General features: G+C 41.6%; 4 protein-coding genes across 9 annotated transcripts in view; 2 read left to right on the top strand and 2 right to left on the bottom strand.

Annotated features, from left to right (window-relative positions):
• Positions 1 to 20,061, top strand: part of SLC31A1 (solute carrier family 31 member 1) — a 47,027-nt gene extending 26,966 nt beyond the window's left edge. The window contains exons 2-5 of one of the 2 annotated variants that reach the window (XM_008057328.2): positions 7,932 to 8,046; positions 8,554 to 8,626; positions 10,446 to 10,614; positions 16,771 to 20,061. In XM_008057328.2, the coding sequence (XP_008055519.1) occupies positions 7,966 to 8,046; positions 8,554 to 8,626; positions 10,446 to 10,614; positions 16,771 to 16,972 (525 nt within the window). In that variant the 5' untranslated portion in view covers positions 7,932 to 7,965 and the 3' untranslated portion in view covers positions 16,973 to 20,061. The remainder of the gene's footprint in view (positions 1 to 7,931; positions 8,047 to 8,553; positions 8,627 to 10,445; positions 10,615 to 16,770) is intronic. The other variant, XM_021711948.1, reaches the window with a different exon arrangement.
• FKBP15 (FK506 binding protein 15) overlaps positions 1 to 25,000 on the bottom strand; it is a 113,488-nt gene that overhangs the window by 83,901 nt on the left and 4,587 nt on the right. The gene's annotated exons all lie outside the window — the stretch shown is intronic.
• On the top strand, positions 12,423 to 15,295 carry MAN1A2 (mannosidase alpha class 1A member 2). Of its 2 annotated transcripts, XM_021711947.1 has the most exons (2): positions 12,423 to 14,326; positions 14,639 to 15,295. In XM_021711947.1, the coding sequence occupies exons 1-2, from the start codon at positions 12,430 to 12,432 to the stop codon at positions 14,701 to 14,703; spliced, it is 1,962 nt and encodes a 653-aa protein (XP_021567622.1). In that variant the 5' UTR covers positions 12,423 to 12,429; the 3' UTR covers positions 14,704 to 15,295. The 2 variants fall into 2 exon arrangements, with proteins under 2 accessions (XP_021567622.1, XP_008055518.1); XM_008057327.2 differs by having other exon boundaries at positions 12,430 to 15,295.
• Positions 23,100 to 25,000, bottom strand: part of CDC26 (cell division cycle 26) — a 6,636-nt gene continuing 4,735 nt past the window's right edge. For 3 of the 4 annotated variants that reach the window (XM_021711953.1, XM_021711949.1, XM_021711951.1), the window contains one exon: positions 23,100 to 23,533. In XM_021711953.1, coding sequence (XP_021567628.1) covers positions 23,357 to 23,533 — 177 coding nt within the window. In that variant the 3' untranslated portion in view covers positions 23,100 to 23,356. The remainder of the gene's footprint in view (positions 23,534 to 25,000) is intronic. The other variant, XM_021711950.1, reaches the window with a different exon arrangement.

Here is a 25,000-nt window from a genome sequence, read left to right as displayed (position 1 = left end):
TAGAAACTGAATAGTATAAAACCTTTCTAAGAAACTTCTTTTCTTAACTGTTTTATATGAGCTGAGTTCCATATAAACTTATGCTTAATTTTTAATAGTCAATTTCTAGATCATTTCTCGTATTTCCTTAAAGATCCAAGAAATATTCTATGCGAGAAGGAGCTCTTGAATGATAGCCACTTCATGGTCTCAGTTAGGAGTCAGGATAGGCAAGGGACTTGAAAGTTGTCCTGGCTAGAATACTTTGTAGGAGAGAAGCTAACAGCTAATAATTTTGATTAATACCTTCTCCCACAAAATTCATTCACTGGATTTTCCCTATCCAATGAATGAATTTCCCTATTAGGGACTTTTATTCCCTAATAGTCTACATAATGATAATAGCTATCATGTGTCAGACACTTTGCTAGATGTTCTAGGTAGTTTAGCTCATGTAATCCTCCCAGCATTTCTCCAAGCTCTACAGACTGGAAACCAGGTCCAGAATGGCTAAATAACTTTCCCAGACCATACACTCAGAGCACCTTCCAAATTCTTTTATAGATGTTTTCCAGTTATGTAGTTAAGTTCTGTCATTCCTTTATCTAATGCAAAGATGATCTCCAGTACTGTCCTCTCTTGGATTCTGTTAAAGAAAACTAGTTTATGGGACCAGGTGCAGTGGCTCACACCTGTAATCCCCACACTTTGGGAGGTTGAAGTAGGAGGATCACTTGAACCCAGGAGTTTGAGACTTGGCAACATAGTGAGACCTCATCTCTACAAAAAACTTAAGAAATTAGCCCACTTGATGGCTTGAGCCTATAGTCCCAGCTACTCAGGAGGCTGAGGTAGAAGGATTGCCTGAGCCCAGGAGGTCGAGGCTGCAGTGAGCCATGATCATGCCCCTGTATTCCAGATTGGGCAACAGAGTGAGATGCCCAACTCAGAAAAAAGGTAAAAGAAAACTAGTTTATCTGAATTGGTGAAAAATATAAAGGAAAGTACAATACAGTAATTCAAATCTTTCTACCTAGTTGTAAACTCAGCTTAGGAAACAAAATACTATAGATTAATCTTATCATAGATTAAAAGTCAGGAATCTCAAGATTTTTGTTATTATTTGTTTTTCAACTCTATCCCTGAGTTCTATATTCAGATGTTTGGGGATAATATTTGTAATGGTGGTAAGAACTAGTGGGACCTTTAAGAGGCATTTGAGTCATGAGAGATCCACCTTTATGAATAAAGAACGTCCACTCTCAGGAGTAGGTGAGTTATCTCTGTCACAAATATGGATTAGTTCCCAAAAGATTGGGTTATTATAAAGGAGCCCATGTCTCTTTGCACATGGACTCCCATCTTTCTGCTTCTTTGCCAGAAGCTGAGCAGATGCCAGCACCATGTTCTTGGAGTTTCCGGTCACCAGAGTCATGAGGCAATTAAACCGCTTTTCTTTATAAATTGTGCAGCCTCAGATATTCTGTTACAATAGCACAAAACATACAAAAACAATATTCTTCTTTATAAATAATTTGTAAATATGATGAAGTGACAATAAGGATAAGAAGAAAATTGAACAGCAGAGGTTTAAAACAAGAACAGGAATTTAGCCTGAGATTAACAGTAAATCAATAAATGCCATTTTATTTTTATTTTTGAGTTAGGGTCTCACTCTATTGCCCATGCTGGAAGGCAGTGTGACGATCACAGCTCACCCCAGCCTCAACCTCCTGGGCTCAAGCAATCCTTCTGCCTCAGCCTCTCAAGTAGCTGGGACTACAAGTGAACACCACCACACTTGGCTAATTTTTTTAATTCTTTTTAGAGACAAGGTCTCACTCTGTTGTCCAGGCAGGTCTCAAACTCCTGTACTTAAGCAGTCTTCCCACTTCAGCCTCTCAAAGTTCTGGGATTACAGGTGTGAGCCACCACGTCCAGCCAATAAATGCTGTTTTACAAAGATTTTGCTATGGTTCCACCTATCACTCCTCAATATTGACTCTTTTATAAGTTCCATTAATTGTAATTGCTTTGCAAATCAAGAACCTTGATTCCATAAAAAGTACAGTCGAGCTACATTCTGGACCTTGAACCCAGTAGAAACAGTGAGGGTGGAACTAAATTAGAGAAAACAGTTCTTAGAGAGCAAAAAGTTGACTGTGTAGTTTAGAGAAACTTGAATAACCCAAAGACAGAATAGCGCAGCTCATGATTACTATGAGGTTGATCTATTCTCTTTTTTCGCAAATAGAGAGAGCAAATGATAGTGATATTGCTATGTCCCTGAATTTTGACTCATTCTTACCTCAGTACCATTTTTATTCTGGAAGAAGTGGAGCTTGGATCATCTTAGATTAACGCTCTCAAAGGAAACAGGCTAAAACTAATAGAGAATATGGGTTAGATGTGTTTGATGGGTTTAGAAGGTGAATTATCCGGATACATATGATACGTCCCTGAAAAATCAACTGCGAAGAAAAAAAAATCACTTTTATTTATTATGCTTTAATAATTGGCTGGGCATAGTGACTCACACTTATAATCCCAGCACTTTGGGAGGCCAAGGCAGGAGGATTACTTGAACTCAGGAGTTCCAGACCAGCTTAGGCAACATAGTAAGACTTTGTCTCCATAAAGGTTTTTTAAAATTGGCCAGAAGTGGTGCTGTGTGCCTGTATTTCTAGCTACTCAGGAGGCTGAGACAGGAGAATCACTTGAGCCCAGGAAATCAAGGTTGCAGTGAGCTGTGATCATGCCATTGATTCTAGTCTGGGTGACAGTGAGACTCTGACTCAAAAATAAATAAATAAATTTCTAAGTTTTCCCTTTTTGATATCATTTAGGTTTAGCATAGTCCCATGGAATTTTTCCTAGAATAAAACTTTTAGTGAGCATAAGGATTTAACCATGATTGATTTGTGTTTGAGTCTACAGTATATGTTTATATGTTAATTTCCACCAGATTTGTACTGTCCTATTCATACACTATTCGGTAAGCCTTGCATAGAATTTCATTACAAGTCATCCATTGTCCACTGACAATGAAAGCAAGTAGATTCTATTTCTGTTCTATTTCCTAGTGCACTTGACTTTTTTTTGTTTTGGGGGGTTTTTTTAATCAATATTTTTTATTATGATGTTGTGGGGTACAGTTAAGGGTTAGGTATACAATTACGTTTCATTCAGGACCCTGTTGATAAGAGGTGTTTCCCCGTCCCCAAACAGGTATTTGCTACTATTAATCCCATCTCCCCCCCCGCATGGTTTCCCAGTACCGTCAGTCATTTTCTTATAGTATTACATTGGATGTTCCACTTGACTGTTAAATATATCCTGCACTTCAAAACAGGTGCATACTTTGAAAGATTTTCTTGAAATTTGAACATTTGCTGTCCTGGGTCACTGATATGTCTGAAGAGATTTGATAATGTATTGTCATTGAACAGGTTTCTCTAATTGGTAATGAGGGACCTGAATAATTGGGAACCTGTGGGTCTTCAAAAATTGTTGATAATAATAGTATTGTAAAAGTTCATCAAACAGGCCAGATACAATAGCTCACTGTAATCCCAAGACTTTGGGAGGCCAAGGCAGGTGGATTATTTGAGCCCAGGAGATCAAGACTAGCCTGAGTAACATAGCAAGACCTCATCTCTACAAAATAAAAAAAATATATTAGCCAGTTATGGTGGTGTGTGCCTGTAGTCCCAGCTACTCGGGAGGCAGAGGCAGAAAGATCACCTGAGCCCAAGAGGCCAGAGCTGCCATGAGCCATGGTTGTCATGATCATGCCACTGTACTCCAACCTGGACAACAGAGTGAGACCTCTACTCAAAACAAATAAATAAATAAAAATAAAAATTTTAAAAAGTTTATAAAAAATCAAGGGTACTACTCTTAAGTAGTTTGTGGTGCTATGTTTTTGCTATTTATTTTTTATTTTATTTCACAGTTGTAGGATACAAGTGAGGATTTACTACATAAGTACGTTACATGAAGATGAAGTTTGGGCTTCTAGCTGGCCCTCTCTTCCCTGGTAGTGGACCAGGTACACAGTGTGTTGCCACGTGCCTCCCTCCTTCATCCCTCCTTCCCTCCCTCCCTTAGCAGTGTCCAGTGTCTGCCAATCCTACCCTTGTACTCACATGACCAGTGATCAGGGCCTGCTTATGAATAAGGACATGTGATATTCAGTTCTTTGTTTCTGTAATATTTCACTTAGTTTGATGGTCTCCAACTGCATCCCTGTTGCTGCAAAGGCCATGATTTTGTTCTTTATGGCTGTGGAATATTCCATCATGTTTATACACCACATTTTCTTTGTGCAGTCCACTTTTTTTTTTTTTGAGTTGGAGTCTCACTCTGTCACCCAGACTGGAGTGCAGTGGCTACTCCCGGCCACTGCAGCCTCGACCTGCTGTGCTCCGGCGATCCTTCCGCCTCACCCTTCCAAGTAGCTGGGATTACAGGCACGTGCTACCACGCCGGCTGATTTTTTTATTTATTGTAGAGATGAGGTCTCGCCAAGTTGCCCAGGCGGGTCTCAAACCCGTGGGCTCAGGCAATCCACTCACCTCAGCCTCAAAGGCGCAGGATTACAGGCTGAGCCACCGAACCCAGCTGTCCACTTTCAATGGGCATCTGGGTTGACTACATGTTTTTGCTATTATGAATGCAGGTGTCTTTTTGATAGAGCAATTTATGTTCCTTTGAGTATAATCCCAGAAGAAGGATTGCTGGATCTTAAGGAAACTCAATTTTTAGTTATTTGAGAAATTGCCACACTGCTTTCCACAAGGTCAAACTAGCTTACATTTCCACCAACAGTGTAGAAGCATTCCCTTTTCTCTGCACTTACCAGCACCTGTTTTTAGTGGGGGGGAGCTACTTTTAAATAATAGCCATCCTTACTCGTGTTAGGTGGTATCTTTTTTTTTTTTTTTGAGTTGGAGTCTCACTTTGTCGCGCAGACTGGAGTGCAGTGGCCGCTCCCGGACACTGCAGTCTCGACCTACTGGGCTCCGGCGATCCTTCTGCCTCAGCCTTCCGAGTAGCCGGAATTACAGGCATGCGCTACCATGCCTGGCTGATTTTTTTATTTATTGTAGAGATGAGGTCTTGCCAAGTTGCCCAGGTGGGTCTCAAACCCGCGGGCTCAGGCAATCCACTCACCCCAGCCTCCCAAAGCACGGAAAGGTGGTATCTTATTGTAGTTTTGATTTGCTTTTCTCTGATGATTACAGAAGCTGAGCATGATAATGATTAATAGTGTCGTAAAAGTTCTTCAAAAAAAATCAAGGCTACAACTCTTAAGTAGTTTTTGGTACTATATTCTTGCTATTTAAAAAGTTGTTTGTGAATACATGTCATCCTATATTGCAAAATGAAAATTATGACTGTTCAGTTTCCTTTTTTGGTTTTTAGCCTTGAAGCTCCTTGAAGAAAGAACAAGGAGCTCCTTGAAGCTCCTCATTCATTTATTTATCTCCCTTAGTCTCTTATACAAGAAAGCACTCTTGCAAATACTCACTGCCTCTTTCTGGCCAGAATCCATGTTGATAGAATAAAATGATCCTTTATGGTTTTCTCATGCTATAATAATTTTCCAAACTCTTACTGGAAGAGAACAAAATTTGTGCCTTCTACTTCAGTCTCTATGAGGATGTGTTATCAGCCTTCCTGGGTGGCAAAAGTGTTTTCATTGTTATTTCATTTCATTTACTTGGTTCAAAATCATAATTTGCGATCACTCAGATATCAGTGATCTCTCCATCCCACTATGATGACTTCTTTATTTGAAAACCACTGGCCATTTATATTTGTCCCATCATTGACATTTTGTGCATGCTCTCTATTTTTGTGTGTGTTTTCTATTTTCTAGTGTTTGCTCTAAAAACTTGTAGACACAGACCCTGTTGTATATCTCTTTGTACCACCAATGTAGTCCCCTTATAGTATTAATAATACCAGACTGTTAAGCTCTATAATTATAAAATAATGTAGTGTCTGGCATGAAAGTTATTTAAATTCAAAGTGGAACTTTGATTATACCTAACTGATGGTTTACCTTATCCTTTACTTAAGAACTGATATCTTAAGCCCGATGTCATAGAATTATGGAGGAGGAGTTGATGAGGGGAAAATAGATGGCTCAGTATTTGTGTTTTGAGTTAGACACACATGGTTCCCTACATATATATAACTTTCCTATTTAAAGTCTATTTCTTCTTTACATCTTAGTAATTCTGTCATATTTCCCTGTTTATTTCCTTTATAGCATGGAATGTTTTTGCTCACTTTATTGTTTCTTTTTCCATCAGACATCTAGTTTTTGGGTTTTTTGAGACAGGATCCCACTCTGTCACTCAGGCTAGAGTGCAACGGCATGATCACAGCTCACCACAGTCTCAACCTCCTTGGCTCAAGTAATCCTTCCACCTCAGCCTCCCCAGTAGCTGGGACTACAGGTGTGCACTACCACACCCGGCTAATTTTTTGACTTTTTATAGATATAGGTCTCACTATGCTGCCCAAGCTGGTCTCAAACTCCTGAGCTCAAGCAATCCTTCTGTCTCAGTCTCCCAAAGTGCTGGGATTACAGGCATGAGCCACCGTGCCCAGTCTTTATTTGCACTACCCACTGTCAAATTACTGGCACTTTGCTCAGAGTTTGGTGTATAACGGGAACTTGATAAATATTTACTTAATGAATAATGAAAAGCAACTCAGCCTCATGAACATGAATACCTATTAATACTTGGAATTTTTTTTTTCCCTAGAGACAGGGTCTTACTCTGTCACCTACACTGGAATCCAGTGGTGCAACAATAGTTCACTGCAGCCTCAAACTCTTGGGCTCAAGTGCTCCTTCTGCCTTAGCCCCCCGAAGAGCTAGGACTGCAGGCATGTACCATCACACCTGACTAATTTTTCTTTATTTTTTGTAGAAATGGAGTGTCCCTATGTTTTCGGGGTGGTCTCAAACTCTTGACCTCAAGTGCTCCTCCCACCTCAGCCTCCCAAAGTACTGAGATTACAGGCGTTGAGCCACTGCTTCCAGCCCCCAACTCAGAATTTCTGAAGACACTTTTGCACAAACTGGAGTTGAGGGACGCATAAAGAAAATCTACCAACACCTCATCTTCCACACACTCTCCAACTTCCCCACCCCAGCTCAGCTACAGGAGCTATTACTCCTTGGGTCAAGTTCCAGGTTGAACTTTGCAGTAAAGTAGTGATGCAGTAGTAAAGATACAGGGCTGAATTTGCAGTAGTCTAGACTTAATTTAATATAGATATCCAATTAATGCTTGTTTTTCATGTTCTTCACTCTAATGTCCTGGTAGGAATGAAATCGTATCTAAAGTCTGAGCACACTGCTTGCCTAGGGCAGCAATAGACCTTTCTTCAAATTTAAATTGGCTGAAGGCTGGTTGTCTTGACTGTGAAAATGTAATTTAAATATCCTGTTTAAACACAGGCCATCTCAATTAGGTAAATTATCTGCAGTACTTGCTTTTGATCTACTGACATTTATGATTAGAAAGCTTTAAAACAGTTAAATATCATTAATGGCATCCATTTGTACATTATTACAAATTGTCTGTTTCCTGCAACCCAGAGAAGCTGCTTTTCTTCTCCTTATCTCATATTTAAATTTGAACATACAGTATTAGGCATGGCTATTAAAGGAACGGATTCTGCAGAATGAGGAAGAGTTGGTGTCTGAAGCCCTAGGTACTAATCCTTTCTCCTACAATCACCAAAGGGTGATCCCTTTTGACATAAGTTACTTCTCTCTCCACCTGTAGATTATGAAAAAGAATGCTCAATAAAGATGCTAGGTGAGCATTCATTTACTGGATATATTCTATATGGACAAAATATTTACCAAGAAACAAGATTTTTATATCCTTAAGTTATTATATATGATTTTTTTTTCTTAAAAGAATCTTCTGTTGACTCTCAACTTCCCCTGGAAAAATGGATCATTCTCACCATCACCCAACCACTTCAGCCTCACACTCCCATGGTGGAGGAGACAGCAACATGACGATGATGATGGTGAGTGCCTGCCATAGAAGGGGCAATGCAGGTCCTTTCCTTGGGTAATAAAAATAGTGGAATTTTAGTACTAGAAGGCTATTATCTTTAAAAGTCAACTTACCAATGAGGAAAACTAAAGCAGACTCAAGCAAGTCTAGTGATTTGCCCAAGATCATGTGGCAAGTTATTTATAGTCACACCAGAACCAAGATTCAAGGGATCTTCTGTAGTTAGTCTCTTCTTTTTAAGTTGACTCTTTTCTAATTAATTTCTGGTCTTTATGTGCTTTGTGTGGAAAAGAGAACAAGGCAAAAGTTGGTTGTGTAGGGTGAGGGGATGCCCAGGAGAGTATTTGTGCTTGGTGCTTATGGTAGTAATGCTAAAGTGAGGGCAGAAGCCTCCCACGCCAGTGAATGTCTGTTCTTAACTTATTATCCAAACCTGCTATTTTTAAGCTTCTTTGCCTGAAATTCTCATTTAGAATTTTCGTTCATCTCTAACTAACTTGTTTTGGTTGTCTGGCAGCCTATGACGTTCTACTTTGGCTTTAAGAATGTGGAATTGTTGTTTTCCGGTTTGGTGATCAATACAGCTGGAGGTGAGTAAGCCATCAGATGGTGTTTGAAGGTGACAGTCACATGAGAAACAGTGACAGATAAACTGGAAGCCCAGCACCTCTTTCTGTCCTAATTACTGAATCAACATGGTCATGATACATAACCATCCTGGTTCCTAAGTCCAACTTAGCAGGTAGGATACACAGTAGTTTTTTGGTCCTCTGATAAACCTCCCTTAAATAGCATGTGTGTATGTATTGGAACTCTGAAAAATAATTTAGATACCAGATGGAAGTCTTTTGCAATCCATTTCCTTTCATTCTTTTCCAGAATGTTTCCTTATTTGGTAAGTTATTGATTCTGGATATAAGTTTATAGTCAAGTTCAAGTGCCACAAAATAACCCTAGGTTAAGCCGGGCACAGTGGTTCATGCCTATAATCCCAGCACATAGGGAGGCAGAGGCAAGAGGATTACCTGAGCCCAGGGGTTTGAGACCAGCCTGGGCAACATGGTGAAACCTCGTCTCTACAATAAATTTTTTAAAAAATTAGCTGGGCATGGTGGTGCATGCCTGTAGTTCCAGCTACTTGGAATGCTGAAATGGAAGGGTCACATGAGCCCAGCAGGTTGAGACTGCTGTGGCCATGAGCATGCCACTGCACTCCAGCCTGGATGACAAGAGTGAGACTCCAACTCAAAAAATTACAAACAAAAAGATAACCCTAGGTTAAAAATGATTGGGCTAGTGCAATCCTTCTATTTTACAGATAATCCCTAGATAATGAAATGAATTGCCTTCAAGCATGCAGAATTAGTCAGAGTTAGGACAAGGGCCAGATGTTCTAGAGCTGTCTAGACCAGTATTCTTTTAGTCTTCAAATTATGGTCCACGTCCTTCCTGACTATTGATGTGGCCCATCTTAAAGTCACTCTTAGTTTTGGGGTAGCTGATCACCCATCTCTCTGTGTCTATTATGTTGTATTGGTATATTTTAAATTCAAATTGCCCAAGTTCAAAATCAGTGGGACTGCTTTAGATACCAGGTTTATCTTTGGATCCACAAAATCAATTTGTTTTGGGATAATGGAGAGCACTTAGTTAAGGTAGTTTGTTAAATTAGCAGTTCAAATACATTGATGTCATTGCCAACACTTCACAGTATAAAAGACTTAGAAGTGAATGCCTATTCAAGAAAGGTAGTCAACACTTATTAAAACTTAAGTTGGCCGGGCGCAGTGGCTCAAGCCTGTAATCCTAGCACTTTGGGAGCCCGAGGTAAGGGGATTGATTGCCTGAGCCCACGGGTTCAAGAACAGCCTGGGCAGCTTGGCGAGACCTCATCTCTACAATAAATCAAAAAATTTGTGGTAGCACATGCCTGTAGTTCCAGCTACTTGGAAGGCTGAGGCAGAAGGATCGCCTGAGCCCATCAGGTCAATGCTGGGGTGGCCGTGTGCGTACCACTATACTCCAGCCTGCGCAACACAGTGAGACTCCAACTCAAAAAACAAAACAAAAGTGTAAATTATTGTATTGCCCTGTGCCACATTCTATATTGTGTGTTTCAGTGTAACAAAGCTAATTTCATGACATCAAGCAGCTAGACTAAAGGTTATTATTGTTCAGATAATTTTTCTTATCTTAATCAGAAAGTAAATGTGCTCTTGGCAGAGGCAATGGTTTTCACTAACACCGTCTTAGCTGTTCTCCTATCTGGACAAGTGAAGAGGTAACAATGTAATGTTTTCAGAAACTGAGAGTAGCATTTTTTCTTTGTGTCTTTCTAGCTGGACAGCACACTGGCTAATGATTTTGCACATGTTTGACAGTACCACCGTATTTTCCTTTCATACTTAGAAATGGCTGGAGCTTTTGTTGCAGTGTTTTTACTAGCAATGTTCTATGAAGGACTCAAGATAGCCCGAGAGAGCCTGCTGCGTAAGTCACAAGTCAGCATTCGCTACAATTCCATGCCTGTCCCAGGACCAAATGGAACCATCCTCATGGAGACACACAAAACCGTTGGGTAAGAACATTGAACAGATCTAGATGAGTTTCTAGAGAGCTGGGTTTGTTAAGCAGCAAAGCACCTATTTTATTAGCAGCAGCCCTTTTCTTGAGTTAATGATTCCTTTTGACCTTAATCAAAACTCATTGAAGGCTTGGAGTTGTGGGTCATGTCAGACCAAACGAGCAATGATAGAATCTCTTCTGCAAACATGAATGTTTGTTCTGAGTTGTAAGAATTGGTCACTTGGGAAAAATATTTGCCAAAATAATAATGAACAAGGTAAGAAATTCAGGTCGAGGCTGGGCATGGTGGCTCACACCTGTAATCCCAACACTCTGGAGACCAAGGTAGGAGGATCGCTTGAGCCTAGGAAGTTGAGAGGAGCCTAGGCAACATAATGAAACCTCGTCTCTACAAAAAAATTAGTTGGACATGGCGGCACACACCTGTAGTCTCAGCAACTCAGGAGGCTGAGGCCAAAGGATCACCTGAGCCCAGGAAGTCAAGGCTGCAGTGAGCCATGATCAGACCACTGCACTCCAGCCTGGGCAACAAAGTGAGACACTCACTCAAAAAAAAGAAGAACCGGGTGCGGTGGCTCACTCCTGTAATCTCAGCACTTTGGGAGGCAGAAGCAAAAGGATTGCCTGAGCCCATGGGTTCAAGACCCAGCCTAGGCAACTTGGCGAGACCTCATCACTACACCAAATCAAAAAATTAGCTGGGCATAGTAGTGTGTACCTGTAGTTCCAGCTACTTGGAAGGCTGAGGCAGAAGGATAGCCTGAGCCTGGCAGGTCAAGGATGTGGTGGTCATGAGCGTGCTGCTGCACCCCAGCCTGGCAGCAGAGTGAGACTCCGACTCAAAAATTAGATTCTTGAAGAAAATAAATTCAGGTCAAGGTATAAAAGAATAGCAAAATGCTATTGATTTCTTTCTATAAAAAGTTATACCACCGGGTGCAACGGCTCAAGCCTGTAATCCCAGCACTTTTGGGAGGTCAAGGCGAGAGGATTGCCTGAGCTCAGGGGTTCAAGACCAACCTGGGCAACTTGGTGAGACCTCGTCTCTAAAATAAATAAATAAGCAAACAAACAAATAAATAAATAAGTCAGGCGTGGTAACACGTGCTTATAGTTCCAGCTACTGGGAAGGCTGAGGTGGAAGGATTGCCTGAGCTCAGCAATTCAAGACTGTGGTGGCTGTGAGTGTGCCATTGCACTCCATCCAGCCCGTGCAACAGACTGAGACTTCGACTCAAAAAAAAAAAGTTGTACCTAGCCAACTCTATCCTCAGTTTGGTAATACGACTGTCCTGATTTTTGTGCTCTAAGAAAGTATTTGGATGATTATTGGTTTTTCCCATAGATTATCAAATGTCTTTTGACATTCCATTTTAATAAAAATGTAAGTCTTGAATCCCGCCCGGCCGCCTTTGGGTGCGGAAGCCCACGTCAGCGCCACGCAGAGGTGCCAGCATGGAGGGACCCCCCTCGCGGCTTCCCCGCGGTGTGGCCGGCCCGATCGGCCCATAGGAGCGGAGCGGAGCGGAGAGTCGAACCCGCCGCGAAGTTCTGGAAGGCCGATGGTGAAGAAGGTCCCGCTGGGCGTGCCCTTGTGACCGTTGGGTCCGCCCAGGATGCTGGGTGAGCTGGGACGAGCGTGAGAGGGGCGCCGTCTTAGCAGGCACAGCAGCGCTTTCAGGGGAGCGAGCCTGAGTCCTCCCCAGCCCCCCTTTCTGGTGGGGCCCGGTGCTGGGACGGATCCACGTGTGGCAGGCCAGAAGCAAGACGGGGACTTGATGACGCCTGCCGTGGAAGAGCGTGAACGATGACGACCCTGCTGCCCCTCTCTGGACGGCGGATCCCGCCTCCGAGCCTGGGGCCCCCCTCCTTCCCACACCACAGGGCTACCTTGAGACTCTCGGAGAAGTTCATCCTGCTCCTCATCCTCAGTGCCTTCATCACCCTGTGTTTTGGAGCATTCTTCCTTCCAGACTCTTCGAAACGCAAACACTTTGATCTGGGCTTGGAAGATGTGTTGATTCCGCACATCGATGCCGGTAAAGGGGCCAAAAACCCGGGGGTCTTCCTGATCCACGGGCCCGATGAGCACAGACACAGGGAAGAAGAAGAACATCTGAGAAATAAAATTCGAGCTGATCATGAGAAAGCCCTGGAAGAAGCAAAAGAAAAATTAAAAAAGACAAAAGAGGAGATTCAAACAGAAATTCAGACAGAGAAAAATAAGGTGGTCCAAGAAATGAAGATAAAAGAGAACAAGCCACTCCCAACAGTCCCTATTCCAAACCTTGTAGGAATAAATGGTGGAGACCCAGAAGATGATGACATAAGAAAGAAAAGGGAAAAAATTAAAGAGATGATGAAACATGCCTGGGATAATTATAGGACATATGGGTGGGGACATAATGAACTCAGGCCTATTGCAAGGGAAGGATACTCCACTAAAATATTTGGAAGTTCACAGTTGGGTGCTACCATAGTAGATGCTTTGGATACCCTTTACATCATGGGACTTCACGATGAATTCCTAGATGCACAAAAATGGGTTGAAGAAAACCTTGATTTCAGTGTGAATTCAGAGGTGTCCGTGTTTGAAGTCAACATTCGATTTATTGGAGGCCTGCTTGCTGCATATTACCTTTCAGGAGAAGAGATATTCAAGGTTAAAGCAGTGCAGTTGGCTCAGAAACTCCTTCCCGCCTTCAACACACCTACTGGGATTCCTTGGGCAATGGTGAATTTGAAAAGTGGAATAGGATGGAACTGGAGCTGGGCCTCTGCAGGCAGCAGCATTCTGGCTGAATTTGGGACTCTGCACATGGAGTTCGTCCACCTCAGCTACTTGACGGGAGACCTGGTTTACTACAAGAAGGTCATGCACATTCGGAAACTACTTCAGAAAATGGATCGTCCAAATGGCCTTTATCCAAATTATTTGAACCCAAGAACAGGGCGCTGGGGTCAGTATCATATATCCGTTGGTAGTCTGGGAGACAGTTTTTATGAGTACTTGCTGAAAGCATGGTTGATGTCAGACAAAACAGACTATGAGGCAAGGAAGATGTACGATGATGCCATCGAGGCTATAGAAAAACATCTTATTAAGAAATCCCATGGAGGTCTTGTCTTTATTGGAGAATGGAAGAATGGGCACTTGGAAAAGAAGATGGAACACTTGGCCTGCTTTACTGGGGGAATGTTTGCACTAGGAGCAGATGGTTCCAGAACAGATAAAGCTGGTCACTATTTAGAGCTAGGGGCGGAAATTGCACGCACATGTCATGAGTCATATGACAGAACTGCATTAAAGCTAGGTCCTGAATCATTCAAGTTTGATGGTGCAGTGGAGGCTGTGGCTGTCCGGCAGGCTGAAAAGTATTATATCCTCCGTCCAGAAGTAATTGAAACCTACTGGTACCTATGGCGATTCACTCACAATCCCAAATACAGGCAGTGGGGCTGGGAAGCAACACTGGCCATTGAAAAGTATTGCCGAGTCAGTGGCGGGTTTTCTGGAGTTAAGGATGTATATTCCTCTACTCCTACACATGATGATGTACAGCAGAGCTTCTTTCTTGCTGAAACATTAAAATATTTGTATCTGCTCTTCTCCGATGATGACCTTTTACCTTTAGACCACTGGGTGTTTAATACAGAGGCTCACCCTCTGCCTGTGTTACATTTAGCCAACACCACACTTTCAGGTAATCCTGCTGTTCGATGAAGGCAGCTCCAGAAGGACCATTCTCACCTGTGTTTTGTTTACATGGACCACTACAGAAATTAGTCTGGAGAGGCGGCTTTTGAAAACCTGGACCTCTGAGTCAACATGACGGGCTGAAACTATTCCCTGTTAAGACTTTTCAACTTGTAGATAAATCAACTTTGAAATTATTCCATTTTATACCTGACCAAAACATGTCCTGGTATGTTTAGGTCAGAGACCTGATGTGCTCTGATTCTTCATGAGGTGGTCACATGAGACATGATGCCTGTCACTACCATATTGTTTTTAGAGTCCTGGAGTCCGGAGGCTAGACTTCCTAAGAGCAAGCCAAGAAGAGCGCCTTGCAGGAGTTAAGGTGGCCTTTGGAACCAATTCTGTATTTGTTTCCTCCTAGAGTGGAGCAGCTTTCAAATCAAATATTTACACATTGTTTATCCTTTTTCCCCCCATTTTAATAATGGAATGAACTGAGATAAACAAAAGCAAAAGGATAGTGTAACCACATCAGTGACAAGAAGACTCAAGAAAGAAACAGAAGTACCTACCCTGTCTGAATTTTCAAGTTCCCCCTTGGGCGACCAGACTGGCAACGATTTCAAATCCCAATCTACTTCACTGAAATTTCTTGGTTAAGTTTAGTTTTCTCTGGGGGCATGATCTTAGAAAGAATGCTCTTCAAGTCTTTGTCTCCATATGGAATCATTAAAACTGCTCTTTATCATAAGCACTTCTTATGAGCATGGGTTTGGGATTTTGTGCATGTAGTTCAGTTTAGTGTTGGTAGCATGACAAAAAGTGGGGAAAATGCCACAGTTTGTTGCCTTGAAATCTGTTCTAGGAGAAATACTTAGTTTTGTTGGTAGGAGATTATTTTTCTGAACCAATAAATCTACCAAGTAAATTTTATCCACTTTAATCTCATAAAAAAGTTAGTAGGCTCATTCAACTTACAACTTTATTTATGTGGCTTGACAAAATTCACCATACTATTATGCAACTCTGGATTTCCTTGATAAGCTAAATTACTTTTATAACTTATTACAGAAAAAAAAAACACACAGTGAAACTTTTAAAATATTGTATCTGGAATGGGTAATATGGAATCCTTTATTTATTATCACGTCAAGTGAGTGAGCTGTTCACAAATATCTGTTTTTTATTTTCTCCAAGGATATTTATAGAAATCCAAGTAATCTGAATAACTTCAAAATAATTTTCAGTAATTAAAGTGTGTTATAATTAACCATATTATACTAAAATTGGGATATGCTAAGGAACTTTCTCTTACCATCAAGTTTTTTTTTTTTTAAAAGAAAATTACTTTTCCAAAGAAATTACTAGTTCTGTATATTTTGGCAGAAAGAACTTAAATTTTATTTAAAAAACTATAATGTAAAATGAATATGTAATACTTTTTCTGTCCCTTGAATTTATGTGACAGTGCAAGACAGTTTTTTCTTTTCACTTAATTTAGACAGCTTCTGCAGACATTAATGAAAGTTGGAAACATTATAATTAGGAAAAAAAAATGTAAGTCTTAAAACTAGGATGAACCTTAAGAAATCCTATAAGCCGGGCTCGGTGGCTCAGCCTGTAATCCCGCGCCTTTGGGAGGCTGAGGTGAGTGGATTGCCGGAGCCCGCGGGTTCGAGACCCGCCTGGGCAGTGAGACCTCATCTCTACAATAAATCAAAAAATCAACCGGGCATGGTAGCGCATGCCTGTAATTCCGGCTACTCGGAAGGCTGAGGCTGAAGCATCACCGGAGCCCAGCAGGTCCAGGCGGCGGTGGCCGGGAGCGGCCACTGCACTCCAGTCTGGGTGAAAGAGTGAGACTCCGACTCAAAAAAAAAACGAAATCCTATAAACCAACATCCTGCTTTCAAGCAAGCAGTATTATTTATTCCCTTTGTACTAATTAGCTCATTGAGGCCAAAAAAGGTTGTGACCTACCTAAAGTTATACAGGAGATGAGTAGCCAGATCTCCTGATCCCTAGTTAAGTCAATACTACTGTAATTTCTGCTATACTACCCAACCCTCAATTCTATTTCCATTTTGGCAGAATGTGAACTTTGCAAGGGTGGGAGGCCTAAAATGTTCAGGCGAATATGTATGGGAGGGTTGAGGGTTTCCCATTCAGGATCTAAGGTGGAAGTAAGTCGGGACTCCTCGTCACTCCTCCTGGAAAGGGTTACTTCTCCTGGCACATAACCACATCTGGCCTATGCTTACACACCTGACAGCCCTATGCTGTTTCATTTCCAGGGACCAGTAAACAATATTCAGGTACCCACAAGTTGCCAGGGTACTATGAGGCAGTCCAGCTCCAGCTGAGCTATGGCTGCAGCTATTCCCCTTTTCTCCTGATCTGCAGAGCTCCTAGGAGTCACTGATTGTTGTGTCCCTGTTTACTCTCCAGGCAGCAGATGCTGAGCTTTCCTCATCTCCTGCAGACAGTGCTGCATATCATCCAGGTGGTCATCAGCTACTTCCTCATGCTCATCTTCATGACCTACAACGGGTACCTCTGCATTGCTGTAGCAGCAGGGGCCGGTACAGGATACTTCCTCTTCAGCTGGAAGAAGGCAGTGGTAGTGGACATCACAGAGCATTGTCATTGATGTCAAACTCCAAGGTGTGGCCTTATTGATTGCGGTGGGAAGCAGTTTGAGACTTGGAAGACATAATTCCTGCTCCAATCATCCCTTCTTGCTCTTGTACACACACACACATGCACACACACACGCACACCCCTACCCTCTGCTCAACAGAGGTTTAGTTTAGTCTCTGAGCTAAAGTGGTAACCTCCCAAACTGTGTTTTCTAATAAGCTAAGAGTCCCGTTTCTCTTAAGGAGAAGCCACCTATGAGGTGTCATTTCCTTCCCCATCACCTCAGATACAAATTATATATTCTTCTCTAATCCAGGTAGCTTTTTATTCAGTGACTTGATCCACCTTCCTTTTTTTAAGCAGAGATTAAGTGAATTTGGTGGTTTTTTTCTGGGTCAGTAATGGAAAGGGATTGATGGCAGCTGAGGAAATCTCTTACCCAATTAAACCCAGAGTTCAAAGTTAACACTAAAAATAAGGTACAGTGTTTGGATTCAATGAGTGGGAAATACATTGTGCTTTTCTCCAGGGGTGATGTGTTGTATCAGAAATCTTTGTTGTGTGCAGAGGGGTGGTTGAGACTAAATACAGGCCTAGAGCTTGCAGAGTGTGTATTCTTGGATGGCTACTCATCAAATTGTGTTACCATGTCACATTTTGATTAGAATGAACTTGCCAATCAAAAAAAATGACAATCAATTTGAGAAAATAGAAATAGATATTTTTAAATAAAAGCTTTGACGTTTTACTTTGACTTGGTACATTGGTTTGTCCCAGCTGAATGAAGCAAAAGAGTTTGAATTATTTTTCCCATTATTGTTTTCATATGTCTGCCTCAAATTCAGTAATATTCAAACTTTAGCATGCACTAGAATTACCCGGAAGGCTTGTTAAAACACTCGTTGCTCTGTACCTCAACTCCCTAGCCCAAAATTGGCATTTCTGAGTTTCCAGGTGATGCTCCTGCTGATGGCCAGAGGACTACACTTTGAGAATCTCTGCTTTAAACTAAGGAAGTATCAGCTGGTGGGGCGGGCTACCTGGTATTGGACGTGGAAATTTGAATTGCTGATTGGTAGATAGTAGTCTGGGCTTAACTCGTGTAGTAAATGCTGCTGATCAGTACTTAATCATTCCACACTTATTTGACTCCAACTATATGTATGCATACAGGACTATAGCCAAACTATTTTTACTAGCCTTTATGAGATCACTAGTCCTTATTTTTAAATATCAGTGGTTTCTTGGAAGTAGTTTGAATGTTGAGAGACCTTTGATCTGCAGTGTAAGTCCATCAGTCATGGGCCAAAAGGGTAAAAGCCCAGCCTTCTCTTTGGAGAGACTTAGGGTATGATTTACTGATGGACAGATTTTCCTCAGCCCCCAACTTCAATGTTCATACCAGGCAGACACTCATCCTCCACGTTTTTGTTACTCTTTGGAGTTTAATTAGCTCACAAGTGGCCAAAACCTCTTCTCAATGAAGAATCACATTGGATTTTTATTCTGTTCATTGTTAGTCTATACTACAGTCTTGTTTCCAGTTCAAACTACCTCTCTAAAGTGATTCTTCCTGTGCTGGTCTGTAAATCCCACCCTCCTTGGTGCTAGACCCAATTGTGCCTCAGGGCAGAAGAGATAAAACATAGCTACCCTGTTGGCCTGTGTTGTGGTTTTGAAGTTTGTAATCTCTCTGTGGGTGCCAGTTAAATATTGGAGAGCAAGGAATGTATGCTTATGTGGCTTTGAACCAAGAAGGTTATGCGCCTACTGGATCGAGGTGAAAATACAAGAACCATCATTTAGAGCTTCATGCTTTTTTCTCATTTCATCCTCCTGTAATAATGATACTTAGCATGAGCAGAGTGAATGACAGGTACAAATTCCAACATTAAGGTATAAATAGCCTGTTGTCTTAGAAGCCAAGGAGTAATAAAAACCATGAGAAATAAATAAAAGACAGTGTTTAGTAGTGACTGGTGCTCTCTAGAAACCTCAGCATGAACTGCTAATAGAACACTCTTCTAGGAACAGGACCCTATCAGTAAGGTGAAATCACAAAAAATCAAGGACAGTTAAGACAAAGTGCTATGAATTCGAAATTCACAAAGAGAAATATCAGTTTGGAATAGGACTTCAAGTATTTAGGATAACCTTCTGAAAAACCTGAACTTCAGAGATTCTTATACTAGGTGCCAAAGGATGAAGCTAGTGAAGGAGAAAAAGTTCAAGCTTGAATTCCATCTTTGTTGAGCTCTTGGATTGTGATAATATAATGGTCTTACTGACTTTCATTTATATATCCCTGTTCATTTGGAATTTAATGCCTAACTTCATTGTTCTTTTGGGTCTAAACTTCTCTTTTCTTCCTTCCCTGATTACATCTATTAGAAGACTGTATCTGTATTTCTTTGGTTCTTTCTCCTTTCTTTCAGTCTTTTATCTCATATGTGTAGTTTGTTAAATCTTCATAACCCTCGTGATACAGTGGACATTGCTATGCTGTATAAATACCAACTAGAAGTTGGTATTTATAAACCTGTTAGAAAACCTTAAGCATGCTTCAAGAAGCAGTTTCCTCCCTGGAATTTCTATAAGACTGGGTAACGAGATACCTAGTACTCTCCCCAATTACAGAATCTTAGGTGCTGTCTCCTGTCTGTGATGGGAGGAACACCCAGCAGCCCCATTACCCAGAAACAATCCTCACTGTGTCCAATAGGGGATTCAAAATCAAAGTTTCTTTAATACTTCTATGGTATGGTTGTCTGGAATTCCCTCTCAGGCTGTGGGTACTTGTCTTGGGTTTTAGCCACAAGGGGTTCCTTACAAGGAGCTGGGGAGGAAAGGCAGGGGGCACACTTTCTGTCATTTAATTTTTATCCTACCCTCTCCAGCTGCTTTTTCAGAAGATACATCTAAAGATACAAAGTTTGCATTTGATATAATGCCTTAATCACTGGGTCTACAATTAATGATGACTGTTTTAGATTGTAAGCTCCTGGAGAGCAGTATTGCTATAGTAGGAATGTTTTAACAGTGTCATGTGATAAAGAACAAAATAAATATTTTGATTTTGTGGTTCCATGCATGTCTTTCTACCCAGAGTGATATCACAAGAAGCTACTCTCTTCTCTGCCCACACAGAATCTGACCATTACCATCAGTTTTTTTGAAGTCTTTTAGGTGGTATATGATCTTTATATTTTTATCTCACTCTCCTCCCACTCTACTTTAAATGACGAGCCTAGTACATGCCAGAAAGACCCACGTGAACTTTTGCACAGGAGACAGAGTCTTCAGGAGGCACAAATATTTCACTATACCAAGGATTCCTGAATTTAAAAGCTAATTTTTGTCACATTATAATCCCTTCCCTGTGTTTATGTTGTCAGGCCAGAGGCTCAGAGCTGCAAGTCCATTGCCTTGAGCTGCACAATGACCCTGCCTATCCTTTGGTGATACTAGAGTGCTGATATTTGCTCTTCCTGTTGCCTACTCCATCCTCCCCGTGAGCATTGTGCCACTCAGCACCACTCTTGGTCTCTTCCTTACTAATATGATAAGCATGCACTTTGGAGTCAATATTTGAACTCTGGCCCTACCACTTATTAGCACTGTGACCTTAGGAAAGATTATTCTAGCAATCCCTAAACCTTAGTTTTCTCATTTATAAAAAGACAATAATAGTGCCCATTTTAATTAGGAACAATACGTGTAAGGCACCCAGCATAAAATAGGCGCCCAAGCAGCTGAGCTTGGTGGCTCACACATATAAGCCCAGCATTTTGGGAGGTGGAGGCAAGAGGATTGCCTGAGCCCAGGGGTTCAAGACCAGCCTGGGCAACTTGGCGAGTCCTCATCTGTACAATAAACCAAGAAAAATTAGCTGGGTGTGGTGGAAGCCTATAGTTCCAGCTACTTGGAAGGCTGAGGCAGAAGGATTGCCTGAGGCAGGCAGGTCGAGGTTATGGTGGCCATGAATGCATCACCGTACTCCAGCCTGGGCAACATATTGGACTCTGACTCAAAAAAAAAAGTCATCCAAGCTTTAATATGTTCTTTTTTTTTTTTTTTAATCTACTGATTATTGTTATCCCACCTTTCAGGAAAATGAAAGGTCCACTCTTCTGGATAAAGTTAGTATCTCTTTATAGTCATCTGACCAACTTCCCGAGTTCTGGTAATCCAGAAATGCCGTGACATAAGAAATACAAAATCCAATGCACATAGTTTCAGTTATGCCAGAAAAGATTTACAACTGCAATGAACTCTTATCTACTGACCTAGATACTCATTCTCTACAAATAAAATAGGATGGAAATTTCCTAAGACTTGAAAATGATAACCTCTCATTCTACCTCTGATATCCCTACTTTCTTAGACTTAGCCGTGGAAGACTAAGAAAGCCATGTAGTAAGAAAGTTTAGAAGCATGGGTTCAAAAAGCAGACAGCTTGGGTCCAAATCTCAGCTCTACCATTTCATAGCATAATTCACATTTATTAGATTATTTTTCCTTTTTTAAATGAGTAAAATACCCTTCTCATAAAAGTCAAAAGATAGCATGAAGGCCTGTGGCTCATGCCTGTAATCCCAGCACTTCAGGAGGCTGAGGCTAGAGGATTGCTTGAGCCCAGGAGTTTGAGACCATCCTGGGAAACATAGCAAGGCCTCGTGTCTACAAAAAATCAAAATGAAAGTTAGCCAGGCATGGTGGCACCTTGCCTGGAGTCCTAGTCCCTCAGGAGGCTGAAGTGGAAGGATCATATGAGCCCAAGTAGTTGAGGCTGTGGTGAGCCATGATCAAGCCTTTGCACTCCAGCCTCCAACCAAGTGAGACTGACTAAAAAAAATTTAATAAAATAATCTACATAATGTACATGTTAGCACTCAGTACGGTGTCTTACATAGAGCCCTCTGTGTTCACTATTAGGAAGCAGAAGATACTCAGGAGGCACAGTGTTTTAATGCTTCTGTGCCTATTCATGCTGGGAAAGTCACAGTGACAAAAGCTAAGGCAGAACCTTGTTCTTTGCATTTTTGCCCTTCCATAAGGTCTTTGTAGGCTTGGAGATAATATAGCTTAATTTTTGTATCTGGAGCCTGACTCAAGGTTTAAGACAGTAACAGAATTGAAGGTCCTAGATAAAACTGGAAGAATAGAGGTTTTGTAAGGTCAGGAGAAAGGAAAGAAACTATCCCCTTCTTGCTCTGCCTTTCCCACACTCTTATTACTCAGACTTAAACTACCCCAAAAAGGCTAGGTAAAATCCTAAGAGGTCTCTTTAGAACTGATGATTCCAGAGGATCTTACTACCACAGCTGATGGTTCTCTGTAGTTGAATTAAACAGTGCACATAATGGGGCATGGTTCAAAATTATCCTCTGAACTGCCTCTCAGATTGATTCCTGCTGGGAAAAATTCTTAGACAAGTGGAAGAAGGAAGGAAAATTGGAATGGTGGTAATATTGTTGGGGCATTCCTCCTGTTTCCTTCCATTGCCTGTCCTCCCAAAGTTGTACCCAGACTGTTTACAAAGCCATTCTGTAAATCAATCTGACATCTACAACTTGTTCAGGTTTACACAAAACCACTAGGATTTAATCTCCACAATGGCAGGGATCTTTGTTGATTGGTTCATGGTAGCAAAAAATACTTGAATAACTGAGACAAATGAAAGTGACAGGAATCATTGGCTGGGCGCAGTGAGTCATGCCTGTAATCCCAACATTTTGGGAGGTGGAGACAAGAGGATTGCTTGAGCCTACGGGTTCGAGACCAGCCTGGGCAACATGGCAAGACTTTGTCTCTAAAATAAATTTTAAAAATTAGCTGGGTGTGGTGGCGCACGCCTGTAGTTCCAGCTACCTGAAAGGCTGAAGCAGAAGGATCACCTGAGCCCAGCAGGTTGAGGCTGCAGTGGCTGTGAGTGTGCCATTGCACTCCAGTCTGGGCAACAGAATGAGACTCTGACTTAAAAAAAAAAGAAAAGAAAGTGACAGAGATCAACTGGAAAGTCCTGTGCTTAGGTTCTTTCAATAAAGATGGGAAGAATAATGTTACCTCTTATAGCAGTTAGCTTGTAAACTCTGGTGGTTAACAGTGCTATTATACTTCATTAAGGATGCCTCATATTTTTTCAAAAATATATTTATTTTTAAAAACAAAACCAGATTGGTTTTATAGAGTCATATTTTCCAGAAACAAACCAGAGTCTAGATTCCAGCTTAGAGTGAAAGTTAAGCACCAATAATCTCATGCAGAAATATTTCTGTCTGCAGGAGGTAAACCATTCTGCTTGACTGCAAGCATTCAATTCTCTAAATCTGGTTTGTACTTCTGCCATCATTTTATTCCACTCCAAGGCTCTGGCATGCAAGATAATCCGCCTCTAAAATTCAAAACTACCAAATTGAGATGAGCGATTGTTGGGCTTGGGTTGAGGTTTATAACCAATTCGATCATTAATCATTTGTTCCCGGCTCTTAGGGTCACTGCTGAGCCCTATGGCTCCTTCTCCATCACTGCCTCCTACAACTTCCACATCTTCCTTCTGTTTCTTACGGGTCTGAAAGTATAAAAAGGTAGGATTAAGACAACATTAGTTCAATTAGCAAATGTTTAGCACCATCATGTACTAGGCATGGGTTAAAGGATAGGGTTAGGGGCAGTTTGGGTACAGCTCACACTTATAATCCCAGCACTTTGGGAGGTGGAGACCAGAGGCTTGCCTGAACCCACAGGTTTGAGAACAGCCTGGGCAACTTGGCAAGACCTTGTCTCCACAATAAATTAAAAAATTAGCCAGGTGTGGAGGCACGCACCTGTGGTTCCAGCTACTTGGAAGGCTGAGGCAGAAGGATCACCTGAGACCAGCAGGTTGAGGCTGCGGTGGCCATGAATGTGCCACTGCACTCCAGCCTGGGTGACAGAGTGTGACTCCAAACAAATTAAAAAATTAAAATAAAAAAAGCTAAAAATTAAGCTGGGCACAATGGCTCACATCTGTAATCTCAGCACTTTGGAAGGTCAAGGTGGAAGGATTGCTTGAGCCCAGGAGTTTGAGATCAACCTAGACAACATAGTGAGACTTCACTTGTCCAAAAAAAAAAAAAAATTAGCCTGGCATGGTGGCATACCTGTAGTCCCAGCTACTTGGGAGGCCGAGGCAGAAGAATGCAGTAAGCCAGGATCATGCCACTGCACTCCAGTCTGGGTGAGAGTGAGACTTCAACTCAAAAAAACAAAAAAATGCAAAAAATTATGGTGCTTCGAGAACACTAAAGATTCCTGGGATGAAGAAAGGGGGAAAGAAATCTAAGTTAATCAGTCTTAATACAAAGTATATACAATATATAGTAAAACCATCATGTTCGTGAATACATATAAGATATAATGTCCTCTGCCATATAATACAAAATATCTACTTAGACAGCAAATGAAAATAGACTAGTATTGAGACCTCCTTTGGGCCTGGTATTGCAGGAAACAGATGCATAGATGAATACACTAATCCTTGCCTTCAAGAAGCTTATGGCCCAGTGAGGAAAAACAAGCAACAAACAATTAGAATAGAGAGTAACAGTACCTATGTATGACAGAGGTCAGCACAAGAGGAGGAGGTTGAACCTAACCAAGGTAAGGGTTAGAAGTTCATCAAAAGATGAGTAGAGCCTAGCAAAGCAAAGAAAAGAGCTTTTCAGGCAAAGGGTACACAATATATATAGGCACTGAGATTAAAGAAACTCAGCAGAGTCAGGCTCCGTGGCTCAGCCTGTAATCCCGCACCTTTGGGAGGCTGAGGTGGGTAGATTGCCTGAGCCCACGGGTTCAAGACGCCTGGGCAACTTGGCGAGACCTCTTCTCTAAAATAAATCAAAAAATCAGCTGGGCGTGGTAGCGCGTGCCTGTAATTCTGGCTACTCAGAAGCTGAGGCGGAAGGATCACCGGATCCCCAGCAGGTCGAGGCTGCGGTGGCCGGGAGCAGCCACTGCACTCCAGTCTGGGCGACAGAGTGAGACTCCAACTCAAAAA

Source organism: Carlito syrichta, unplaced genomic scaffold (assembly GCF_000164805.1).
Source record: "Carlito syrichta isolate Samal-C Ts95f unplaced genomic scaffold, Tarsius_syrichta-2.0.1 Scaffold302949, whole genome shotgun sequence".
Lineage (NCBI taxonomy): Eukaryota > Metazoa > Chordata > Mammalia > Primates > Tarsiidae > Carlito > Carlito syrichta.
This window is presented reverse-complemented; position numbering and strand designations above follow the sequence as displayed.